This window comes from Mobula birostris, chromosome 16 (assembly GCF_030028105.1).
Source record: "Mobula birostris isolate sMobBir1 chromosome 16, sMobBir1.hap1, whole genome shotgun sequence".
In the NCBI taxonomy this organism is placed as follows: domain Eukaryota; kingdom Metazoa; phylum Chordata; class Chondrichthyes; order Myliobatiformes; family Myliobatidae; genus Mobula; species Mobula birostris.
The window spans coordinates 68,680,266-68,707,670 of NC_092385.1; the positions used below are offsets into that span (position 1 = coordinate 68,680,266).

Genomic DNA, 27,405 nt, shown 5'->3' on the forward strand with positions numbered 1-27,405 from the left:
TCTAGGAGCTTCCGCAGTGCACAGCACACAGCACACTTCTTCCAGGCACTCCTACTCTCTGTGAAAAACTTACCTTGTATATCTCCTTTGAACTTAACCTGTCTCACCCTAAATGCATGCCCGTTAGTAATGGACATTCTTCAACTCTGTGGAAAAGATACTGGATGTCTGTCCCATCTAATCCCTGAAAAATCTGGTAAACTTCTGTCAGGTCTCCCTCTGGGTATTGTGTAATGAATCGGAGGTGATTAGAGAGATTGAGGTGAAGGGACCCTTAGGAGGCAGTGATCATAACATGATTGAGTTCACTGTGAAATTTGAAAAAGAGAAGCCGAAATCTGATGTGTCGGTATTTCAATGGAGTAAAAGAAATTACAGTGGCATGAGAGAGGAACTGGCCAACGTTGACTGGAAAGGGACACTGGCAGGAAAGACAGCAGAGCAGCAGTGGCTGGAGTTTATGCGAGAAGTGAGGAAGGTGCAAGACAGGTATATTCCAAAAAAGAAGAAATTTTCAAATAGAAAAAGGATGCCACCGTGGTTGACAAGAGAAGTCAAAGTCAAAGTTAAAGCAAAGGAGAGGGCGTACAAGGAAGCAAAAATTAGTGGGAAGACAGAGGACTGGGAAGTTTTTAAAACCTTACAAAAGGAAACTAAGAAGGTCATTAAGAGGGAAAAGATTAACTATGAAAGGAAGTTAGCAAATAATATCAAAGAGGATACTAAAAGCTTTTTCAAGTATATAAAGAGTAAAAGACGGGTGAGAGTAGATATAGGACTGATAGAAAATGATGCTGGAGAAATTGTAATGGGAGATAAGGAGATGGCAGAGGAACTGAACGAGTATTTTGCATCAGTCTTCACTGAGGAAGACATCAGCAGTATACCGGACACTCAAGGGTGGCAGGGAAGAGAAATGTGTGCAGTCACAATTACGACAGAGGAAGTACTCAGGAAGCTGAGTAGTCTAAAGGTAGATAAATCTCCTGGACCAGATGAAATGCACTCGCGTGTTCTGAAGGAAGTAGCTGTGGAGATTGCGGAGGCATTAGCGATGATCTTTCAAGTCGATAGATTCTGGCATGGTTCCAGGGGACTGGAAGATTGCAAATGTCACTCCGCTATTTAAGAAGGGGGAAAGAAAGCAAAAAGGAAATTATAGACCTGTTAGCTTGACATTGGTGGCTGGGAAGTTGTTGGAGCTGATTGTCAAGCATGAGGTTACAGAGTACCTGGAGGCATATGACAAGATAGGCAGAACTCAGCATGGATTCCTTAAAGGAAAATCCTGCCTGACAAACCTATTACAATTTTTTGAGGAAATTACCAGTAGGCTAGACAAGGGAGATGCACTGGATGTTGTATATTTGGATTTTCAGAAGGCCTTTGACAAGGTGCCACGCATGAGGCTACTTAACAAGATAAGAGCCCATGGAATTACGGGAAAGTTACACATGTGGATAGAGTGTTGGCTGATTGGCAGGAAACAGAGAGTGGGAATAAAGGGATCCTATTCTGGTTGGCTGCCGGTTACCAGTGGTGTTCCACAGGGGTCCGTGTTGGGGCTGCTTCTTTTTACATTGTACATCAACGATTTGGATTATGGAATAGATGGCTTTGTGGCTAAGCTTGCTCACGATATGAAGACAGGTGGAGGGGCCGGTAGTGCTGAGGAAATGGAGAGTCTGCAGAGAGACTTGGATAGATTGGAAGAATGGGCAAAGAAGCGGCAAATGAAGTACAATGTTGGAAAGTGTATGGTTATGCACGTTGGCAGAAGTAATAAACGGGTAGACTATTATTTAAAAGGGGAAAGAATTCAAAGTTCTGAGATGCAACGGGACTTGGGAGTCCTCCTACACGTTACCCTTAAGGTTAACCTCCAGACTGAGTCAGTAGTGAAGGCGGCGAATGCAATGTTGGCATTCATTTCTAGAGGAATAGAGTATAGGAGCAGGGATGGGATGCTGAGGCTCTATAAGGCGCTGGTGAGACCTCACTTGGAGTACTGTGGGCAGTTTTGGTCTCCTTATTTAAGAAAGGATGTGCTGACGTTGGAGAGGGTACAGAGAAGATTCACTAGAATGATTCCCGGAATGAGAGGGTTAACATATGAGGAACATTTGTCCGCTCTTGGACTGTATTCCTTGGAGTTTAGAAGAATGAGGGGAGACCTTATAGAAATATTTCGAATGTTGAAAGGCATGGACAGAGTGGATGTGGCTAAGTTGTTTCCCATGATGGGGGATGCTAGTATGAGAGGGCATGACGTAAGGATTGAAGGGCGCCCATTCAGAACAGAAATGCGAAGAAATTTTTTTAGTCAGAGGGTGGTGAATCTATGGAATTTGTTGCCATGGGGAGCAGTGGAGGCCAAGTCATTGGGTGTATTTAAGGCAGAGATTGATAGGTATCTGCGTAGCCAGGGCATCAAAGCTTATGGTGAGAAGGCGGGGGAGTGGAACTAAATGGGAGAATGGATCAGCTCATGATAAAATGGTGGAGCAGACTCGATGGGCCAAATGGCCAACTTCTGCTCCTTTGTCTTATGGTCTTATGGTCTGTTCCTGCCACTGCAGAAAAAGCCCAAGTTGTCCAACTGCCTTGGCGGCATCCTGTAAACATGATCTAGAACAAAGAACATAGAATAGTACAGCACAGTACAAGCCCTTCGGCCCACAATGTTGTGCCGACCCTTAAACCCTGCCTCCCATATAACCCCCTACCTTAAATTCCCCCATATACCTGTCTAGTAGTCTCTTAAGTTTCACTAGTGTATCTGCCTCCACCACTGACTCAGGCAGTGCATTCCATGCACCAGTAACTCTTGAGTAAAAAACCTTCCTCTAATATCCCCCTTGAACTTCCCACCTCTTACCTTAAAGCCATGTCCTCTTGTATTGACAGTGGTGCCCTGGGGAAGAGGCGCTGGCTGCCCACTCTACCTATTCCTCTTAATGTCTTGTATATCTTTATCATGTCTCCACTCATCCTCCTTCTCTCCAAACAGTAAAGCCCTAGCTCCCTTAATCTCTGATCATAATGCATACTCTCCAAACCAGGCAACATCCTGGTAAATCTCCTCTGTACCCTTTCCAATGCTTTCACATCCTTCCCATAGTGAGGCGACCAGAACTGGACACAGTACTCCAAGTGTGGCCTAACCAGAGTTTTATAGAGCTGCATCATTACCTCGCCACTCTTAAACTCTATCCCTCGACTTATGAAAGCTAACACCCCATAAGCTTTCTTAACTACCCTATCTACCTGTGAGGCAGCTTTCAGGGATCTGTGGACATGCACCCCCAGACCCCTCTGCTCCTCCACACTACCAAGTATCCTGCCATTTACTTTGTACTTTGCCTTGGAGTTTGTCCTTCCAAAGTGTACCACTTCACACTTCTCCGGGTTGAACTCCATCTGCCACTTCTCAGCCTACTTCTGCATCCTATCAATGTCTCTCTGCAATCTTCAACTATCCTCTACACTATTCACAACACCACCAACCTTTGTGTCGTCTGCAAACTTGCCAACTCACCCTTCTACCCCCATATCCAGGTCTTAATAAAAATCACGAAAAGTAGAGGTCCAGAACCGATCCTTGTGGGACACCACTAGTCACAACCCTCCAGTCCAAATGTACTCCCTCCACCATGATCCTCTGCTTTCTGCAGGCAAGCCAATTCTGAATCCACCTGGCCAAACTTCCCTGGATCCCATGCCTCCTGACTTTCTGAATAAGCCTACCGTGTGGAACCCTGTCAAAAGCCTTACTAAAATCCATGTAGGTCACACCCACTGCACTACCTTCATCTATATGCCTAGTCAACTCCTCAAAGAACTGTATCAGGCTTGTTAGACACGATCTGCCCTTCACAAAACCATGCTGACTGTCCCTGATCAGACCATGATTCTCTAAATGCCCATAGATCCTATCTCTAAGAATCTTTTCCAACAGCTTTCCCACGATAGACGCAAGGCTCACTGGTCTATAATTACCCGGACTATCCCTACCACCTTTTTTGAACAAGGGGACGACATTCACCACCCTCCAATCCTCTGCACCCTCTCCAAAGCCTCCACATCCTTCTTTTACCTCAAATACCAAGAGGCACCATTTTAAGTTGATTGGCAGAAAGTATGGGGGTGCGGGTGTCTGAGGCAAGTTCTTAAGACAGAGTGTGACGGATGCATGGAACACGCTGCCAGGAGTGGTAGATTGGTAGGGACATTTTAAGAAACTCTTAGACAGGCATGTAGATGATAAGAAAATGGAGGGCTATGTAGGAGGGAAGGGTTAGATTTATCTTAAAGTAGATAAAAAGTTTGGCACCTTGTGGGCCGAAAGACTTGTACTGTGTTCTGCTGTATCAAGTTCTATGTTCTAATGGGGTAACTAGAACTGACTGCCATACTGCAGATGCAGCCTATCCAGAGATCTATAAAGCTGCAAAAAGAATCAAATTCACTTTCTATTAAAAACAATGTGACTGTTCAACTTAAAATGGATAACTGCTAATGTGCTAAGTAGAGTGATATACTGCTACATTTGTGCATAGGCTCCATTGAGAGACTAGGATTTGTACCCTAAACAGTGTTTCCAATCTGCTGAATAGTAGCACTGTACAGTTTTAGAGACCTGCATGGCAACAGCAAACCCTATTGTATCTGTAAATGGAATTAACAGTGTATGTACATTGTTCTTCTCTTCCTTGAAGTGCTTACTTACCTCCATATTGTTTGGAGGTCTCCGCAGAGATCTTCAGGTTGTACTACGATCGTAAGGCATGGGAAGTTCAGTCGTCTTTGTTCCTTAAGAGTCTCAGCTCAGGAAAGTATAAATACTTTTTAAAATTTACTAGTGTTGTCTAAATGAAAGGAGATCTACTTATCAAAGTTTATTTAATGCACTGACAGGCATTATTATTAGTAACCTTTCTGAACTCAAATAGCCGCATTAGAACCTTGTATTTTCTTGTTTCTCTTTTGTGTATCTGAAATGGCCCATTAAATTGAAACATAACTACTGCACGTGATCCTTTTAAGAATTTGAGGATCTTGTTGGTGGACACTTGGACTGTTATATCTTTTATTCCCCAAGTCTTCCCACTTTATGCTTTGAGGACATAGGTTAACATGGGCAAAGATACTGCATGTTTCTCCAAAGTTTAAGGAATAATTTTGTTGAACAAGACAATTGCATTGATGATTGAATCTCCTTCAATCCTCATAAACAAATGTTCTTAGCTTGTTTATAGTCAAGGTAAGATCCCCCAGGAGCAACTTTTTCAAATCTGCTTTAAGCACCTGCCTTATCTCACTCCAAGGTAAGCACCATCTGCTGAAGCACAATGACATTTTCTACAGCAACTTTCATTGCAGATTCTGGTTCAAGATTTCCTAATGTATCAGAGCTGGTGAAAAAACAGACTGCATGGATTCATTTTAGTGAGGAACTGCATTGTATGGACTCAAAACTTAGGATCTGCCACAGCTTAAAAAAATTGATTCTCCATCCTTAGTCTGCTGATTAAACCATTTGTATTATTTAAAATACAAAACTTTCTTTCTTACTTTTTTAAGGAGATACAGTAAATGGACAGCTGCTCTATTGCGGATTGTCCTACTCCAACTTCCCGGATCATTTCTTCAACTTCTGGCCTCTGGGTTTGAAGCAACAGTTGAATACTGAAAAATAAACATTGGCCAGGTTATCATTTCATGATTGACAGTTGATTTCACCAGCACTAATAAAAGTGGAGAAAGTTACTCAATTTTGTCTGTCAAATGTTACTTAACTGTATTGACATGCCGGTTCTCAAGTCTGAATTTTGGGCCAGACTGGATTAGCTTAACTTGTACATAACTGGGAGCCGCCAGCATGCCTAGATTGTATGTCATCTGAGCCTCTTATTCCTGATTTAAGATTTTGGCTGTAAGAATAATCATAGGCACAAGGGAAGAGGTCAGGAATCAGGATGGTAGCTCACGCCATCAGGCACGGAACATGTGGGTTTTCTGGCCATGAACAAGGCTTTAAGTGTTCAGGATAAAATGGGGAAAAGTTGATAAGGAACCGGACAATAGGTGGACCATTGTTCTAACTGGGAACATAAATAAACTTAAGATACCTGACCTGTCTCAAGAATTAGGTTTGCTTATTCAGTTTATTCTACTGTGCATTATTAATTATTTAGCAGTTACAATATAATTTCTTCTTACATAAAATTAACCTCCACATAGATTATGAGAACACTCAGTCCTCTTTAATTGTCATTTAGAAATGCATACATGCATTAAGAAACGATACAATGTTTCTCCGGAGTGATATCACAGAAAACAGGACAAACCAAAGACTAACACTGACAGAACCACATAATTATAACATATAGTTACAGCAGTGCAAAGCAATACCATAATTTGATGAAGAACAAACCATGGGCACGGTAAATAAAGTCTCAAAAGTTCCCGAGTTGATTGACTCCCGAGTCCCCAAAGCAGGCGGCAAAAGAGAGAAACTCCCTGCCATAAACCTCCAGGCACCATCAACCTGCCGATGCCTTGGAAGCAGCCGACCACAGCCGACACTGAGTCCATCCATCTGAAAACTTCGAGCTTCCGACTAGCCTCTCTGATACAGCCTCCCGAGCGCCATCCTCTGCCGAGCGCCTTCGACCTCGCTCCGGCAGCTGAAACACGCAAAGCCAAGGATTTTGGGGCCTTCTGCTCCGGAGATTTCAGTTACCACACAGTAGCAGCAGCAGCGAAGCGGGCATTTCATGTTTTCCAGGTGTTCCTTCGTACTCCCACATCTGTCTCTAACAAATCAGAATTGTGCACGGTCCCCTACTTGACAGATAACAGACATCACCACCGAAGTGGCCGCGCGTGCTGCCATCTTCTCCTGCTCCTCCTTTGGCATATAAACCCTCCTCTAAAGTGCTTCATTTACAAGGTGCTTACACAGCTGACACCCAATTGTCCTTCTCAACCTCATACTCCTGCCTTTTATCTATAACCTTTGACACCCTCATTATCAAGAACCTATCAACCCCATCATTATATATACCCAATTACCCTGGCCTTACCTGAGGTAATGAATTTCACAGATTTACCATCCTCTCACTAAAGAAATTTCTCTGCATCACTGTTCTAAAGGGATAGCCTTCTATTCTAACGCTAATGGAGTTGTTTTATATGCTTAAGAAAAGCTGCAGCTTTTTACTTCCATTATGACAAACCAAAAAAGCAGTGGCCTTGCACTGACATGTCAAACATTGTCTCTTAAAGTGAACACAACAGCTCAATGACGATGTTTGTGAATCATGTAGAACAGTTTCTGTGACGAACAATAGCTTTCATCTGTCACCCATTACATTCATTCCCCAACACCCTCTGTCGTACACTCCACCACTATAGGAAACATCCTCTCCACATCCACATTTGATAAGTTTCAATGAGATCTCCCCTCATTCTTCTAAATTCCAGTGAGTAAAGGCCCATCAACTGCTCTTCATACATTAACTCTTTCATTCCCAGGATCATTCTTGTGAACTTACTCTGGACCCTTTAATGCCAGCACATCCATTTGTAGATATGGGGCCCAAAACTGCTCACAATACTTCACATCACCATATCTTGCAATTTGCCAATAAAAAGGGCATAAAAAAAATGTTTCATTATTTTGTGACAATAAAGACCAACATACATTTCTGTAGTATCTGGCATGATCTAAAGTGCCTCACAGCTGTAAATGATGTTACTGTTGTAATACAGGACACAAGACAATTGACACACTGTAATCCCCAGCACAGCAGTTTAATAACAACTGCATGAGCTGTTTATCAGACACTGATGTACCAGGGAGAGCTCCCATGATCTTTTTCAAATTATTGCTGCACGATCTTGTACATCAGAGAGCAGATGGTGGTTAAAGTGGTTTTGTTAATTATTGTAAAAAAAATAACTTAATTATTCTAAAACTTTCCTCACTCTTATTTTTGGCAGAGGAAAAAAATTCATAGCGTTTTGAAACAGGAACAGAAAATCATGGCAACACTCAGTAGATTAGACAGCACCTGTGGAGAAACAGAATGAACCTTTCGGAGATATGATCTATTGTCAAACTAAGAAAAGTCAGAAACCAAACACGATTAATCGACAAACAACAGGAATTCTGCAGATGCTGGAAATTCAAGCAACACACATCAAAGTTGCTGGTGAACGCAGCAGGCCAGGCAGCATCTCTAGGAAGACGAAGAGTCTCGGCCTGAAACGTCGACTGTACCTCTTCCTAGAGATGCTGCCTGGCCTGCTGCATTCACCAGCAACTTTGATGTGTGTTGCACGGATTAATCGAAGCAGTAGAGAGAACAAAGAAGATGTTTGTGATACACTAGAGATGAAGAATCGGACAAAAGGCAGCAGAGACAGCTGAGAATGGTGATTTGTTTGATTTACCTGAATAAAGACAAAGAAAAAGAACTAGGATGGAACTATGTGATACAAGATCTTGCAGTTGCCAGATAATAGAGAATGCTTTCACTATCCAGCAGTTCACATAGCGTTTTCAGAGAAAGTAAAACAAAGTTAGTAGAGAGATAGAGAACTGAAGTGAAACAAGTAGAAGCTAAGGATTAACCTTGCAAAGCAAGTAGAGGTGCTCTACAAACTGCCATCTGATATGTTCAGTTTTTCCAACATAGGGCAATCAACATTATAAACACTGAATTCAGTACACTAATTTGGAAGCGTTTCAATTAAATCTGCCTTTCACCTGGAAGGAACACTTAAAGTAAAGGGAGATTTGAAACTTAGGGAAAACAGAAAATGTTGGGAAACTCAGTAGTTCAGGCAGCATAAGCAGAAAATGAAACAGGTACCATTTCAGGTGTGAGGCCCTTCATTTGAACTGAGAAACAGAGAAATGTGTTAGTCTAGGTAATACTGTAGAGAAGCCAGGAGTGGGCAATGAGAGGAAAAAGGACTTTGTTGTTGGTGAAGAATGAAGCATGAACCAGGGTGTCACAGGGAGAACCAGCTCTATGGAATGTTGAAAGGGGAGAAGCAATGATATGAAGGCTGGTGATATTGTATTGAATGTGGCAAAAATTAATGAGGACTGCATGGAGAAGCTGGTGGGATGGAAGATAAAGACATAGAAAACTCTATCCTTGAACTAAGTGCGAGAGCAGTGAATGGTATAGCACAGTGCAGGCCCATCGGTTTTGTGCTGAACCTTTAACCTACTCCAAAAATCAATCTGACACTTCCCTCCCTCATTGCCCTCCATTTTTTTTTCATTCATGTGCCCATCTCAGAGTCTCTTAAATTTTCCTAATATATTTTCTTCAACCGGCACCCCTGGTGCTCTATGCACCAATTAGTGTAAAAAAACCTAGCTCTGACATCTCCTCTAAAATTCCTCCTAACACCTTAAAGTTATACCTCATTGTATTAGACATTTCAACTCTGGGAAAAAAATCTCTGGATGCCCATCTGATCTACGCCTCTTGTCAATTTATACACTTCTATCAGTCACCTCTCATCCTCTTCTTCGGCAAAGTGAAAGGTTGCTCAACCTTTCCTCATAAGATATACCTTTTAGTCCAGGCATCATCCTGGTAAATCATGTCTGCACCCTCTCTAAAGCTTCCACATCCTTCCAATAATGAGGTAACCAGAACTGAACGCATTACTCCAAGTAAGGTCTAAGAACAATTTTATAAAGCTGCAACATTACCTCCTAGGTCTTGAACTCAGTCCCCTGACTAATAAAGGCCAACACACCATATGCCTTCTTAACCACCCTATCATACCTTCAGTTCTAATCAAAAAGCTCCAAAACCTCCTTACGTCCCTCTGCAACTGGATCCTTGACTTCCTCACCAGGAGACTTACAGCCTTTGCAGATCAGAAATAACATCTCTTTGCTGACAGTCAACAGTGGTACCCCTCAAGGATGTATGCTTAGCCTACTGCTCTACTCCCATGATTGTGTGGCTAGGCGCAGCTCAAATACCATCCTTAAATTTGAAAATGACACAAGTATTGCAGGCAGAATTTCAAATGGTGATGAGGAGGCATACAGGAGCAAGACAGATCAACTGATTGAGTGGTGTCACAGCAACAACCTTACATTCAACTTCAGTAAGACTAAGAAGAGACTTATGGACTTCAGGAAATAGTAGAGGGAACACGCACCAACCCTCATCAAGGGATCAGAAATTTAAAGTGTGAGCAGTTTCAAGTTCCTGGGTGTCAACATCTCTTAGAATCTATCCTGGACCAAAAATATTGATGCGATTACAAAGAAGGCATGACAACAGCTATATTTCATAAGGAGTTTAAGGAGAATTGGTATGTCATCAAAGACACTCTCAAACTTCTACAGATGTACCATGGAGAGCATTCTAACTGGTTGCATCACAGTATGGTACGGAGGGGCCACTGCACAGGATCAAAAAAAGCAGCATAAATTTGTTAACTCAGCCAGTTCCTTCATGTGCACTAGCCTCCCCCAGCATCCAGGACCTCTTCGAAAGGCGATGCCTCAAAAAGACAACATCTATCATTAAGGACCCCCATCACCCAGGACATTCTTCTTCTCATTGCTACCATCAAAGTGGTGGCACAGGAGCCTGAATAGCTTCTTCCCCTCACTATCAGGTTTATGAATGGACAATGAACCTATGAATGCTACCTCAGTAATTTTTTTATCCTCTCTTTTTGCATTATTTATTTACATTTTTAATATATACTAAGTGCAATTTATAATACTTATTATTAAGCATTGTAATATACTACTGCCGCAAAACAATAAATTTCAATACATATGCCAGTGGTAGTAAACCTGATTCTAATTTTGATATCAACTTGCACTTCAACTTTGAACAACATCTAAGGACGTGGACCGCAAGACCCTTCTTAGTAAAACTACCACTCAATGTGACTTTGAATTCAAAGTGATTTACAAACAATGTATAACAATAAATTTCAAATGCTTAATAAATTAATGTGAAGCTAGATAACTGTAAGGGGGAAATTAGTCAAGAACTGAGCCGAAAAAAATTGATAGAGTGATGGGAGAGTCCACGTCCACCATAAATACAAGCAAAAATTGTTGAAGATAATGAGGATAATATGCTGTATGTTTGGCACAATTAACCAAAATAATCTACAAAGCTGTTATAAAAATTGTCTCTCCATACTTCTCCACGGTTTTCAATTTCTGTTGAAGCCTGCGTGCCTCTTCCTTTGCAGATTTTGAGTCATCTCCCTGCTGTTCCAGCTTTCTCACCTGCTTCTGTGAAAATAAAACCCCTTGTTAATGTAAGGAAAGATTAATGCAATCAGTGCATGCAGGTGGATCACAGTCCAATCAGACAAGTGAAAACAAATGTATGTATAGAATACCTTGAGAGTTGAACACAGTATTTCTGCCTCATTCAGTTCCCTGGTTAAAGACTCTATTTTTTCATTGCGTCTATCCAGTGTGCTCCTCAGTGTATCAATGATTGATTGTTGGTCCTTCTTTTCTTTCCCTGAAACCAAATGTGAAGGTCAAGAGCAGACAAATACTCTAACTTTCCTAATCCAACCATAAATAATGTCATTTACACAATGAACTTTACTTAGGACACACCATTTAACATAACCCTTGAAGGCAATCCTTACAAATTCAAAAGAGCTTTCAGGTATCTGCTCCAATCTCTAGCAAGTAAAATTTTATTTGATATCACTCTTGCAAAGTGCCCTCGTTGTTGTTGCATTAAAGATGTTATAGAAATATGAGTTGTAAGCAACAATACCATAGCATTACTAAAAAAAGTGCACAAGATTGTTTGGTATCTTGAACTGACGCTCTTATCTCAAACAATGTTACCAGAGCTATCTCATACTATTTCCTATCTCAGGGACATTTAATTTCCTTTTAATATAATTTGAAAAATAATTTAGTGTTTTGAAGCAAAATGAGTTTACCACCAAAAAAAGATCAACTGTATGTAAATTCAATCTATTTTTATTCCTCAGATCATGGTTAAGATATCACTGCTCAAGAGTCACAAAGACTGGGTGTCCCAAGATTGAGAAAACAAAAGTACCAGATCAGAAGATAATGGAGGAAGATTAATGTATTCAAGATGCCAATCACAGAATGGGAAATCTTTTTCATTTACAAGGACAGTGTCCAATCTTCAGTGCACCAATAAAAACATGTCAAAAGCACTACAGTACTACAATACAGTGACTCCTTTGCTTGCGGCTTTGGAAACAGCTCATTTTCATCTTTAATATCTCTATTTTCCCCTTTCAGGGTTCCTTTGAAGACCCTGACATGGAGTTACATGCTGACTACGGTTCTTTGCGGGAATGGGATCTGCTCTCTAGGTTTCACAACTGGCCATTGTTTGGCACGCCAAGGGCTCGGCCTAAGAGCTCCGCTCACCTTTGGAAGACTGAGTTTTCGTGGCTCTCTAGATGGGAGAATAGGAAGTCGGTGTCCGAGCAGAAGACTAGTATGTTGTGGGAGGTAGAATATCTAAGGCTGTATGCTCAGAGACCCGAGATCTTTGGGCACAGAGCTGGGAAAAAGCGATGCAACGAGCTTTTAACATCGTAAACCAGCGAGTTGTTTGTTATGTTTCCCAACTCTCTGTGAAATGGGGGCACCTCTTTCTCCCTTATTAAGGGGAGAGAGACAGCCTGTGGTACGTCAAATACCAGGTGAACAATGTAGTCTTTGGAGTACTGCAAGTCTGTGTCTTTGCTGTTGCCTCTCTCACACTTGAGTGCTCGATGGCGGGTGCCGATGCCATTTTTTTGCCGGTGACGGAGGGGAAGGGAGATTGTTGCTTGCTGCCACTTACGCACGGGAGGGAGGGGAGCTTGGGGGGCTTTGGGGTTCTAACATCTAACTGTCATTCATTCTTTGGGGGCACTCCTCTGTTTTCGTGGATGGTTGCGAAGAAAAAAACGTATCAGGTTGTATATTGTATACATTCCTCTGATATTAAATGTACCTTTGAAACCATTGAAACCACTGAGATTCATTTTCATGCAGGCATTTACAGGAAAAAAGAAATGTAAGAAAATTTCACAAAAAACTATACAAAAATAGACAGACTGACAAACACCAATGTGCAAAAGACAAACTGTGTAAATAAAAATAATACTGGGCTGTAAATGAGTTGTGAAGAGTCCTTGAAGGTGAGTCTATAGCACGTAGAACCAGTTTAGAACAATGGTTAATGAAGTTTAGAAGCCTGATGGTTGTAGAGTAATAACTGAAGAAAATGTGGGACAAAGACTGAACCGTTAGGTTACCAATTAAAGCTAAAGGTTTTGGAATTTGGCATAACTTTCGGGAATATATAGAAATCCCTGAATGGTTGAAAACTATCGGTATTTGTCAAACTCAGGGATGGGTTATAAATATTAAATAGGGTTTTCTCAGGATTATTGTTTCTAATGTGAAAGTCTGACTGTTCTAACTGTTCAAAATGACCAACTGCAGTAGAAATTAAATCAATAGAACCAATACAATATGATAAATACGTGGTCAAGCTCAAGAATACAAATCAGACAGGTTATGGTTTGAGTACTATACTCTTCTCTGATTGTTGTTTAATACCCATCTCCTTGCAAATCAGAAAATAAATATTAGTAGGGATCTGCCACTTATGCCCATATAAAGCATTTTAGAAAACTGGTGCAAGTCCACGTGGCAAGATTGAGATGTGACATTTGTCATTTGAAGAAGTGTGCTGTACAGATGGAACTCCCTACATTTTAAAGCCAGTAACATCAACAGTATCTAGGGGTTGCATTATCGGCCTTTTGAAATACTAACAAGTAGCATATTAAATAAATAAATGCAGAAGCAGTCATTAAATATAGGTTAAAGGCTTCAAAGATTTAAGGTGCATTCTATACGTCATAACTTTTCATCTTTTTTGGTCAACGTACCATATGTAAAGACAAATACAGTTCCTGACCAATCAAAGTCTTTAAAAAAAATACTTAAAGTGGTCACTATGTTTAGATAGACATACCTCTGTAGACACGAGGAAATCTGCAGATGCTGGAAATACAAGCAACACACACAAAATGCTGGTGGAATGCAGCAGGCCCGACAGCATCCATAGGAAGAAACATAGTCAACGTTTCGGGCCAAGACCCTTCGTCAGGACTGGGGCAGCCTCCAACCTGATGGCATGAATATTGACTTCTCTAACTTCCGTTAATGCCCCTCCTCCCATTCTTACCCCATCCCTTATTTTTTTTTATTATTTTTTATTTTTTCCTTTTTTTCCCCTCTCTCTGTCCCTCTCACAATAACTCCTTGCCTGCTCTCCATCTTCCTCAGGCGCTCCCCTCCCCTTTTCTTTCTCCCTAGGCCTCCCGTCCCATAATCCTCTCCCTTCTCCAGCCTTGTATCCCTTTTGCCAATCAACTTTCCATCTCTTAGCTCCATTCCTCCCCCTCCTGTCTTCTCCTATCATTTTGGATCTCCCCCTCCCCCTTTCAAATCTCTTACTATCTCTTCTTTCTGTTAGTCCTGACGAAGGGTCTAGGCCCGAAACATTGACTGCGTTTCTTCCAATGGATGCTGTCTGGCCTGCTGTGTTTCACCAGCATTTTGTGTGTGATACCTCTGTAGATATCATATCTGTATTACTTAAAACTTAAAAAGCACGTGGCACAATTTACCAAATACTGTAGCCCATTCTATTTTGTATTTGTCATACATTTCACAATTATGCCTCAACATACTAAAGAACATAATACAACAAAATGTAAGCTCACCTTTCAGTAACAGCTGAGTTTTGACACTGTCCAGCTCATTCTGAAAGTTTACAAGAATTAAGACTTCAGTCAATACTTAGAACATCATTAAGGATTTCACAAACTACAATATATTAACTTTGAAAACACAAATCAAATTATTTGCTGTAAGCGCTTGATGACACCATGCTGTCACATTGGTCCAAGTAAAACTGACATCTAGGCCTTAATTTATATTCAGCAAATTATTTCAGATTTTTAAATAAAAATTGCTACATGTCTTTAGAATTAAATTTGAAGTCTTAGCTTGTTCTTTATTCAACTCAGTTAACAATTGATGAGAAAAATAAAAATTAAATTGAGGAATAAAATATATAATAGGGACATTTTCATTATGCACAGTTACTATTTCTTTATTATTTAAAAATCTGAATACTGAACCAAACAAGAGAAAATCTGCAGACATTGGAAATCCAAGCAACACACAGAAAATACTGGAAGAACTTAGTAGGCCAGGCAGCATGTATGGAAAAAAGTACAGCTGATGTTTTGGGCCGAAACCCTTCGGCCGGACTGGAGGAAAGAAAGCTGAAGAGTAGATTTGAAAAGTCGGGGGAGGGTAGAGAGAAACACCTTATATTCCGTTTGGGTAGCCTCCAACCTGATGGCATGAGCATCGATTTCTCAAACTTCCAGTAATGCCCCTCCCTCAACATTTCCCATCCCCTTGTCTCTCTCTGTTATCTCCTTGCCTGTCCATTGCCTCCCTCTGATACTCCCCCTCCCCCTTTTTTCTTTCTTTCCATGGCCTTCTGTCTCCTTCACCAATCAACTTCCTAGCTCTTTGCTTCACCACCACCCCCCAAAGTTTCACCTAGCGCCTGGCATTTCTCTCTCCCTCCCCCGGCCTTTGAAATCTACTCCTCAGCTTTTTATCTCCAGTCCTGCTGAAGGGCTTCGGCCTGAAACGTCGTATGTACTTTTTTTCCATAGATGCCGCCTAGCCTGCTGAGTTTCTCCAGCATTTTGTGTGTGTTGTTTGAACCAAGTTGAATCTGCTAGGTAGCATCTGCAGACTTTTCAGTGAAACAAAATCAAATTCTGAGTCATTGACTCAGTTTCTCTTGCCATTTGATGTTGCCAGTTTCAAGTATTTCCAACAATAACAGTTTATATTTCAGGTTTCCAGCATTTGTCAGGTGTTCAATTTATCACTTAGTTTTAATTAAAAATTCCCAATATTCACATTTATCGCTTCAACATTGGACCTCAACAATTATTATCTCATTACCATGCAATAAATGTACCAAAAAGCTAATGTATAGAAATCACCATGTGGCCATTTATTTTCACTCCTGCATCCATCCTTTGAATTGATTCATGTACATTTCACAGCTCTATGGAATCGATCCAGTTAGAAGCAGTGACCTTTCCTGCAAAGTGGTCAAAATGATGCCTAGGCCTTTGTTGCACATCCACAAATATTGTTAAATATCTTTAAATCTTTTTACTTCTTTTTGATGATCAGAGATGTTTAGAAGCAATTCAGATTAATAGAAAGATAAATAAAAAAATGTGCTTAAATAAATAATTAGTTTAAAAACAAAACTAAAGTGAAATAAACAAACCCCAATACCCGCACCTATGGTCTCTTTTAAATGAATGAGACCATGGTACTTCTACCACCTCAGCACATTCGAGCTTTGTGGCTGGATAATATGCGTGGAGGAGCAGACACCTTTTATGTTTCAATGTACAGACTCAGAAGTCAGATACAAGCTGACCTGCAAAGAGGATGCCACCAACTATTTTCTATGGAAATTTCAACCGGGGGTCAAGTAGATATTTTCCCAAACTGCCTACTGGAAAACAAATTAATTAAAATCAACTAAAATTTTAAATGAATACCAGAACCCTTTTCTGGTCACTGAAGGATTGTCAATACATTAATCTTACAACAATATGCTGACTTCTATTTCTTGAATGTTAGGGTTCATTAATTGTAAATTTTTGCCAGTGTAAAATTTAATATATTCAAAGAAACTTGACTTCGAAAATTAGCTAGTTTAATTATTTAGTAAACTATTTACACTGAAAGACCCTTTCTTAAATCCTTAAAAGGTAATTTTAACATAAAAATAGCATAGCTGAGCCAAACGAAAGTGGTGCTTTGCAAGTTGATCTTTACAGAATTTATTGAAAATCAGTGTCATAGAACGCTAGTACAGAAACCAGCCTTTTGGCCCATCTAGTCAGGGCCGAAATATTAATCTGCCTATTCCCATCGAATGCACCTGGACCATAGCCCTACATACCTCTACGATCCATGCACCTACCCAAATTTCTCTTAAATTTTGAAATTGCCTCGCATCCACTGGCAGCTTGTTCCACTCTCACAATTCTGAGTGAAGTTTCCCCTCAAAATCTCCTTAAACATTTCACCTTTCATCCTTAATCCATGAACTCTAGTTGTAGTCTTACCCAATCTCAGTAGAAAAAGCCTGCTTGCATTTACCCTATCTACACCCCTTATAATTTTGTGTACTTCTATCAAATCTCCCCTCAATCTTCTATGTTCTAGGGAATAAAGACTATTTAACCTTTCTTTATAACTCAGGTCCTCAAGCCCCAGCAACATTAAATTTTCTCTGCATTCTTTCAGCCTTATTTACATTTTTCCTATTAGGTAGGTGACCAAAACCAACCTTTATAAACGACCTTGATGTGGGGGTGGGAAGGTGGGTTGGCAAGTTTGCAGACGACACAAAGGTTGGTGGTGTTGTAGATAGTGTAGAGGATTGTCGAAGATTGCAGAGAGACATCGATAGGATGCAGAAGTGGGCTGAGAAGTGGCAGATGGAGTTCAACCCAGAGAAGTGTGAGGTGGTACACTTTGGAAGGACAAACTCCAAGGCAGAGTACAGAGTAAATGGCAGGATACTTGGTAGTGTGGAGGAGCAGAGGGATCTGGGGGTGCACGTCCACAGATCCCTGAAAGTTGCCTCACAGGTAGATAGGGTAGTTAAGAAAGCTTATGGGGTGTTAGCTTTCATAAGTCCAGGGATAGAGTTGAAGAGTCGCGAGGTAATGATGCCGCTCTATAAAACTCTGGTTAGGCCACACTTGGCGTACTGTGTCCAGTTCTGGTCGCCCTCACTATAGGAAGGAAGTGGAAGTATTAGAAAGAGTACGGAGGAGATTTACCAGGATGCTGCCTGGTTTAGAGAGTATGGATTATGATCAGCGATTAGGGGAGCTAGGGCTTTACTCTTTGGAGAGAATGAGGGTGAGAGGAGACATGATAGAGGTATACAAGATATTAAGAGGAATACAGGTGTCCCCCACTTTTCGAACGCTCGCTTTACGAAACCTCACTGTTACGAAAGACCTACATTAGTTCCCTGTTTTCGCTAACAGAAGGTGTTTTCACTGTTACAAAAAAAGGCAGCGCGCGGAAAAAAAAAATCAGCGCACGCCCCGAGCAGCTGCTCTCCCCCGGGTTCGGAACGGCATTCTAGCAGGCATTGCTTAAACATGTGCCTGTGAGCAGCTGTTTGCAAGATGAGTTCTAAGGTATCGGAAAAGCCTAAAATAGCTCGTAAGGGTGTTACACATCATAAAACTAGACATAATTAAGCATTTCGATCGTGGTGAACGAAGTAAGGACAAAGTGAGTTTGGCTTGTGGAAGTTGACGAAGATGATGTTGAAGAGGTTTTGGCATCCCATGAACAAGAACTGATAGATGAAGAGCTGATGCAAATAGAAGGGGAAAGGATAACAATCGAAACCAAATGAGTAATGATAAAGTACGACTTTAATTTTGAAAGGGTACGTCGGTTTAGGGCATATTTGCAAGATGGTTTGAGTCCTTACAAAGAACTGTATGATAGAAAAATGCGCGAGGCTCAGCAGTCAAGCATACTGTACTGTCATTTTTCAAGCCTTCCACATCAGACGACGAACCTCGACCTTCGGCATCGAGGCAGGCAGAGATAGAAGATGACCTGCCTGCCCTAATGGAAACAGATGATGATGAGATGACACCCCAGTGTCCCACCACCCTATCCCCCAGGCCGCGGACAGATACCGATTCGCGGAGAATGCAGAGGTAGCCGGGAGGCACTCAGCACATCTTTAAGAAAAAAGCCAAAATAAATATGCTAATTAATTACGTGCTGGGCGGCACCTAGTTAATTAGCATGATTATTTCGGTTTTTTTCTTGAAGTATGTACCCCTGCATACTTCGCGGATCGGTATCGGTCGGCAGCCTGGAGGGTGGGGGCTACTGCACCACCCCCACCTGCGACGACTCAGCCTAACACACCATCATCAGTGTGCTTGGCGCTGACTTCCCGATTCCCATAAGTGATACTACACTGTACATACATTATTTCTATTTTATATTGGTTGTGTATTTTTATGTGTTATTTGGTATGATTTGGCAGCTTCATAGCTTAAAGGTTACTGGAGAGAGTGCTTTTGCCGGTGGCGCTTGCGTGTGTTTCTGCCGAGAGCGCTTGCGTGAGATTTTTGCTACGGAGAACAGTTCAGGCAATGATTGTGGAAAAGTATTTCTACTTTATATAGGCTGTATATTTATCATATCATTCCTGCTTTTACTATATCTTACTGTTATTTTAGGTTTTATGTGTTAGTTGGCATGATTTGGTAGGTTATTTTTGGGTCTGTGAATGCTCACAAAATTTTCCCATATAAATAAATGGTAATTGCTTCTTCGCTTTACGACATTCTGGCTTACGAACCGTTTCATAGGAATGCTCTACCTTCGGATGGTGGGGGAAACCTGTAGATAGAGTGGACAGCCAGTGCCTCTTCCCAGGGCACTACTGCTCAATACAAGGGGACATGCCTTTAAGGTAAGGGGTGGAAAGTTCAAGGGGGATATTAGAGGAAGGATTTTTGCTCAGAGAGTGATTAATGCGTGGAATGCACTGCCTGAGTCAGTGGTGGAGGCAGATACACTAGTGAAATTTAAGAGACTACTAGATAGGTATATGGAGGAATTTAAGGTGTGGGGTTATATGGGAGGCAAGGTTTAAGAGTCGGCACAACATTGTGGGCCAAAGGGCCTGTACTGTGCTGTACTATTCTATGTTCTAAAACTGCATACAATACTCCAAGTATGGCCTCATCAATGTCTTTTACAATTTTGACATAACAGTCCAACTCCTGCACTCAATACATTCATTCATGAAGGTCAATGTGTCAAAAACTTTCTTTACAAAGCTTTCTAACTGTAACATCACTTTCAAGGAATTATGGATTTGTATTCCCAGATCCCTCTGTTCTACCACACTCCTCATTCCCTACCTCTCACCATACCCTGGTTGGTCCTCCCCAAGTGCAACATCTCACACTTGTCTGCATTAAATTTCATCTGCCATTTCTTAGTCCATTATTTCCAGCCATTCCAGATCCTGCTGCAAACTTTGATATTCGCCCTCGTTGTTCACTACACCCCAATCTTGGTGTCATCCACAAATTTGCTGATCCAGTTTATCCCATTATCATTCAGATCATTGATATAGTTGACAAACAATGGACCCAGCACCAATTTCCACAGCATAAAACTGGCTTCCAGTCAGACAGGCAACCATCTACAACCACTTTCTGGGTTCTTCTGTAAAACCAATTTACTACCTCATCTTGAATACCAAGTTACAAACCTTCCATGCAGGACCTTGTCAAAGGCCTTGCTAAAGTCCGCAAAGACAACATCCACTGCCTTGCCTTCATCAATCTTCCTGGTAACTTCCTCAAAACCTCTATTAGATTGGTTAAACACGACTATCTATGTTGACTATCCTTTATCAGTCCCTGTCTATCCAAATACTTATACAGTATATACAGTTCCTTAAAATACCTTCCAATAACTTACCCACTACTGATGACAGGCACCCTGGCCTATTATTTCCTAGCTAATTTTTAAAGCTTTTCTTAAACAACAAAACAACATTAGCTATCCTCTAACACCTCACTCATGGCTAAGGATGTTTTAAATATCTCTGCTACGGCCCCTGCAATTTCTGCACTAGCTTCTCACGTGGTCCGAGGGAACAGCTTGTTCGCTGGGGATTTATCTTATTTTGTGTTACTATTTAAATGTCTATCTTAAGTAAATTATGTTAAACATTTCATCAACTCATTTCAAGAAATTATCGTAAGTGCCTTTAGTGATAAGCATAAAAAACACTTGTTAACATAGGACCATGGAAGTTTTTCTGCAAATGCAATTTGCTTAACAAAATCTAAAATACTGAACAAAAAGGCAAGCTTACCTGGAGAGTTTCTGGATCTAGGACTTGCTCACTCTCACCTATGTCAAAGAAGAGCTTGTTGATGATGTATCTTCCACTGACCTATTAGAAAACAAGAACTCATTATGTCATAATTAATAAATGATGTCCACATCCTCTCAGTGACCAAAAGGAATATCACTAAAGTGAGAAAATAAAACAGCAACACAATAAGAACATATAACTGAACACAGTATTTCTGTTGTGAACACTATCATAACAATATTTTTACTGAAAATTCATAGATTAAGTGTCTTTTCATTCAAACTAAAAACCTACAAGTGTTAAAGAAGACTGCAGCGAAGAAAGTATTTTTTTTAAAAAGGTTGCCACATTTTCACTATTAAGAAAGTGGACGTGCATTTCAACAACCTTACATAAACAGTTACCACAAATGTGGACAGCATAATTTATTTCAGATAAGACATTGTTAGATGATGCACCACACACAAAGTGCTGGAGGAACTCAGCAGGTCAGGCAGCATCAATGGAAGTGAATAAGACCATAAGACCTAGGAGCAGGATTAGGCCGCTCAGCCCGTTGAGTTTGCTTCACCATTACATCATGGCTGATCCCAGATCCCGTTCAACCCCATGCATCTGCCCTCTCACCACATCTCTTGAAGGAAGCCCTGACCAATCAGAAATCTATCAATATCCGCTTTGAATATACCCACAGACCTGGCCTCCACCGCAGTCTGTGGCACAGCATTCCACAGATTTACCATAGAAATCATAGAAACTACAGCACAGAAACAGGCCTTTTGGCCCTTCTTGGCTGTGCCGAACCATTTTCTGCCTAGTCCCACTGACCTGCACACGGACCATATCCCTCCATACACCTCCCATCCATGTATCTGTCCAATTTATTCTTAAATGTTAAAAAAGAACCCACATTTACCACCTCATCTGGCAGCTCATTCCATACTCCCACCACTCTCTGTGTGAAGAAGCCCCCCCAATGTTCCCTTTAAACTTTTCCCCCCTCACCCTTAACCCATGTCCTCTGGTTTTTTTCTCCCCTTGCCTCAGTGGAAAAAGCCTGCTTGCATTCACTCTATCTATACCCATCATAATTTTATATACCTCTATCAAATCTCCCCTCATTCTTCTACGCTCCAGGGAATAAAGTCCTAACCTATTCAACCTTTCTCTGTAACTGAGTTTCTCAAGTCCCGGCAACATCCTTGTAAACCTTCTCTGCACTCTTTCAACCTTATTTATATCCTTCCTGTAATTTGGTGACCAAAACCGAACACAATACTCCAGATTCGGCCTCACCAATGCCTTATACAACCTCATCATAACATTCCAGCTCTTATACTCAATACTTTGATTAATAAAGGCCAATGTACCAAAAGTTCTCTTTACGACCCTATCTACTTGTGACGCCACTTCTAGGGAATTTTGTATCTGTATTCCCAGATGCCTTACCATTAACCCTGTATGTTCTACCTTGGTTTGTCCTTCCAACGTGCAATACCTCACACTTGTCTGTATTAAACTCCGTCTGCCACTTTTCAGCCCATTTTTCCAGCTGGTCCAAGTCCCTCTGCAGGCTCTGAAAACCTTCCTCACTGTCTACTACACCTCCAATCTTTGTATCATCAGCAAATTTGCTGATCCAATTTATCACATTATCATCCAGATCATTGATATAGATGACAAATAACAATGGACCCAGCACTGATCCCTGTGGCACACCACTAGTCACAGGCCTCCACTCAGGGAAGCAATTCTCTACCACCACTCTTCGGCTTCTTCCATTGAGCCAATGTCTCATCCAATTTACCACCTCTCCATGTATACCGAGCAACTGAATTTTCCTAACTAACCTCCCATGTGGGACCTTGTCAAAGGCCTTACTGAAATCCATGTAGACAATATCCACTGCCTTCCCTTCACCCACTTTCCTGGTAACCTCCTCGAAAAACTCCAATAGATTGGTCAAACATGACCTACCACGCACAAAGCCATGTTGACTCTCCCTAATAAGTCCCTGTCTATCCAAATGCTTGTAGATTCTGTCTCTTAGTACTCCCTCCAATAACTTACCTACTACCGACGTTAAACTCACTGGCCTATAATTTCCCGGATTACATTTCGATCCTTTTTTAAACAACGGAACAACATGAGCCACTCTCCAATCCTCTGGCACCTCACCCGTAGACAGCGACATTTTAAATATTTCTGCCAGGGCCCCTGCAATTTCAACACTAGTCTCCTTCAAGGTCCGAGGGAATACCCTGTCAGGTCCCAGGGATTTATCCACTTTAATTTTCCTCAAGACAGCAAGCACCTCCTCCTTTTCAATCTGTACAGTTTCCATGATCTCAGTACTTGATTCCCTCAATTCTATAGACTTCATGCCAGTTTCCTTAGTAAATACAGACGCAAAAAACCTATTTAAGATCTCCCCCATTTCCTTTGGTTCCGCACATAGGCGACCACTCTGATCTTCAAGAGGACCAATTTTATCCCTTACAATCCTTTTGCTCTTAATATACCAGTAAAAGCTCTTTGGATTATCCTTCACTTTTACTGCCAAGGCAACCTCATGTCTTCTTTTAGCCCTCCTGATTACTTTCTTAAGTATTTTCTTGCACTTATACTCCTCAAGCACCTGATTTACTCCGTTTCCTATACATTTCATACAACTCCCTCTTCTTCTTTATCAGAGTTGCAATATCCCTTGAGAACCAAGGTTCCTTATTCCTGTTCAATTTGCCTTTAATCCTGACAGGAACATACAAACTCTGCACTCTCAAAATTTCCCCTTTGAAGGCTTCCCACCTACCAATCACATCTTTGCCAGAGAACAACCTGTCCCAATCCACGCCTTTTAGATCCTTTCTCATTTCTTCAAATTTGGCCTTCTTCCAGTTCAGAACCTCAACCCTCGGACCAGATCTATCCTTGTCCATGATCAAATTGAAACTAATGGTGTTATGATCACTGGAACCAAAGTGCTCCCCTACACAGACTTCTGTCACTTGTCCTAACTCGTTTCCTAACAGGAGATCCAATATTGCATCCCCTCTAGTTGGTCCCTCTATATATTGATTTAGAAAACTTTCCTGAACACATTTTACAAACTCTAAACCATCTGGACCCCTAACAGTATGGGAGTCCCAATCAATGTATGGAAAATTAAAATCCCCTACCACCACAACTTTATGTTTCCTGCAGTTGCCTGCTATCTCTCTGCAGATTTGCTCTTCCAAGTCTTGTTGACTATTGGGTGGTCTGTAACACAATCCCACTAATGTGGCCATACCTTTCTTGTTTCTCAGCTCCACCCATAAGGACTCAGTAGGCAAGCCCTCTAATCTGTCCTGCCTGAGCACTGTTGTAATATTTTCCCTAACAAGCAATGCTACTCCCCCACCTTTCATTCCTCTGCCTCGATCACATCTGAAACATCGGAACCCTGGAATATTAAGCTGCCAGTCCTGCCCCTCCTGTAGCCAAGTTTCATTAATTGCTATAACGTCATAATTCCATGTGTCAATCCACGCCCTCAACTCATCCGCCTTCCCCGCAATACTCCTAGCATTGAAATATATACACCTCAGAAGATGTTTACCACCACTCACAACCTTTCTATCAGCGGATTTGCTTGAACTTTTAACATCATTTATTTTCATCCCAGCCACACTGTCAGCTCTGGCACTCTGGTGCCCATTCCCCTGCAAATCTAAAAAAATTTAAAAAATTCTTCCTTACTTCTGTTCTAAAAGGTCGTCCCTCAATTTTTGAGGCTGTGCCCTCTGGTTCTGAATACCCCCACCAGCGGAAACATCCTCTCCACATCCAACTTAACTAGTCCTTTCAACATTTGATAGGTTTCAATGAGATCCCACGCATCCTTCTAAATTCTAGTGAGTACAGGCCCAAAGCTGCCAAACGCTCCTCATATGTTAACCTCTCTCTTTATTTCCGGAATCATCCTCATGAACCTCCTCTGGATTCTCTCCAAAGACAATACATCCTTTCTCAGATAAGGAGCCCACAACTGTTGACAATACTCCAAGTGCAGCCTGACTAGTGTCTTATAAAATTTCAGCATTATCTCCTTGTTCTTATATTTTATTCCCCTTGAAATAAGTGCCTACAATGCATTTGCCTTCTTTACTGCAGACTCAACCTGTGATTAAACCTTCTGGGAGTCTTGTACAAGGACACCCAAGTCCCTTTGCACCTCTGATGTTTGAATTTTTTTTCCCCATTTAGATAATATTACAGACTATTGTTTCTTTACCAAAATGTATTATCACACATTTCCCAAAACTGTACTCCATCTGCCACTTTTTTGTCCATTCTTCCAATTTGTCTAAGCCCCACTGCATAAATATTGCTTCCTCAGTACTACCTACCCCTCCAACTAACTTCGTATCATCCACAAACTTTGCCTCAAAGCCATTAACTCCCTATCTAACTCAGCTGACCTTTTGGGCCACGACCCTTCTTCATGACTGGAAAGAAGGTGGGGGGGGGGGAAGATGTCAGAATAAGAAGGCGAGGGGAGGAGAAAGAGGAGCTAGCAAGTGATAGGCAAACCCAGGTGGGTGGGGAAGAGATGAACTAAGAAATAGGGAGGTGATAGATGGAAAAGGTAAGGGCTTAGAAGAAGGAATCTGATAGGAGACGAAAGTGGTCTATGGGAGAAAGGGAATAAGGAGGAGAAGAGTGGGGAATTGAAAAAGAGGGAAGGGGGAGGGGAAAATTACCAGAAGTTGGAGAAATTGATTTTCATGCCATCATGTTTGAGGCTACAGAGACAGAATATGAGGTGCTGTTCCTACAAACTGAGTGGTCTCATCGTGGCAGAAGAGGAAGCCACAGACCGATATGCCAATAGACAATAGGTGCAGGAGTAGGCCATTCGGCCTTTCGAGCCAGCACCGCCAGTCACTGTGATCATGGCTGATCATCCACAATCAGTACCCTGTTTCTGCCTTCTCCTTATATCCCTTAACTCCGCTATCTTTAAGAGCTCTATCTAACTCTTTCTTGAAAGCATCCAGAGAATTGGCCTCCATTGCCTTCTGAGGCAGAGCATTCCACAGCTCCACAACTCTCTGGGTGAAAAGGTTTTTCCTCAAATCCGTTCTAAATGGCCTACCCCTTATTCTTAAACTGTGGCCTCCCCCAACATCAGGAACATGCTTCCTGCCTTTAGCGTGTCCAATTCCTTAATAATCTTATATGTTTCGATCAGATCTCCTCTCATCCTTCTAAATTCCAGTGTATACAAGCCCAGTTGCTCCAATCTTTCATCATATGACAGTCCCGCCATCCCGGGAATTAACCTCGTGAACCTACGCTGCACTCTCTCAATAGCGAGAATGTACTTCCTTAAATTTGGAGACCAAAACTGCTCACAATACTCCAGATGTGGTCTCACCAGGGCCCTGTACAACTGCAGAAGGACCTCTTTGCTCCTATACTCAACTCCCCTTGTTATGAAGGCCAACATACCATTAGCTTTCTTCACTGTCTGCTGTACCTGCATGCTTACTTTCAGTGACTGATGAACAAGGACACCTAGATCTCGTTGTACTTCCCCTTTTCCCAACTTGACACCATCCAGATAGTAATCTGCCTTCCTGTTCTTGCCATCAACGTAGATAACCTCACATTTATCCACATTAAACTGTATATGCCATGCATCTGCCCACTCACCCAACCTGTCCAAGTCACCCTGCATTCTCATAACATCCTCCTCACATTTTACACTGCCACCCAGCTTTGTGTCATCTGCAAATTTGCTAATGTTACTTTTAATCCCTTCATCTAAATCATTAATGCATATTGTAAATAGCTGCGGTCCCAGCACTGAGCCTTGCAGTACCCCATTAGTCACTGCCTGCCATTCTGAAAGGGACCCGTTAATCCCTACTCTTTGTTTCCTGGCTGCCAACCGATTTTCTATCCATGTCAGTACCCTAGTCTCCTATGTGGGACCTTATCAAAGGCTTTCTGAAAGTCCAGGTACACTACATCCACTGGCTCTCCATTATCCATTTTCATAGTTACATCCTCAAAAAATTCCAGATTATTAGTCAAGCATATATTTTAGAGGGAGTTAGATATGGCCCTTGTGGCTAAAGGAATCGGGGGTATGGAGAGGAGGCAGGTACAGGATGATCAGCCAGGTACAGGAGTTGGATGATCAGCCATGATCATACTGAATGGTGGTGCAGGCTCGAAGGGCCGAATGGCCTACTCCTGCACCTATTTTCCATGTTTCTAATCCATGCTGACTTGGACTGATCCTGTTACTGCTATCCAAATG

The 27,405-nt window shown here is 41.6% G+C and overlaps 1 protein-coding gene across 3 annotated transcripts in view; it reads right to left on the reverse strand.

Moving 5' to 3' along the window:
- Positions 1-27,405, reverse strand: part of traip (TRAF-interacting protein) — a 75,654-nt gene that overhangs the window by 42,004 nt on the left and 6,245 nt on the right. For all 3 annotated transcript variants that reach the window (XM_072280806.1, XM_072280804.1, XM_072280805.1), the window contains exons 4-8: positions 21,090-21,170; positions 14,809-14,848; positions 11,416-11,543; positions 11,211-11,305; positions 5,575-5,688 (exon numbers count right to left, since the gene is read on the reverse strand). In XM_072280806.1, the coding sequence (XP_072136907.1) occupies positions 5,575-5,688; positions 11,211-11,305; positions 11,416-11,543; positions 14,809-14,848; positions 21,090-21,170 (458 nt within the window). The remainder of the gene's footprint in view (positions 1-5,574; positions 5,689-11,210; positions 11,306-11,415; positions 11,544-14,808; positions 14,849-21,089; positions 21,171-27,405) is intronic.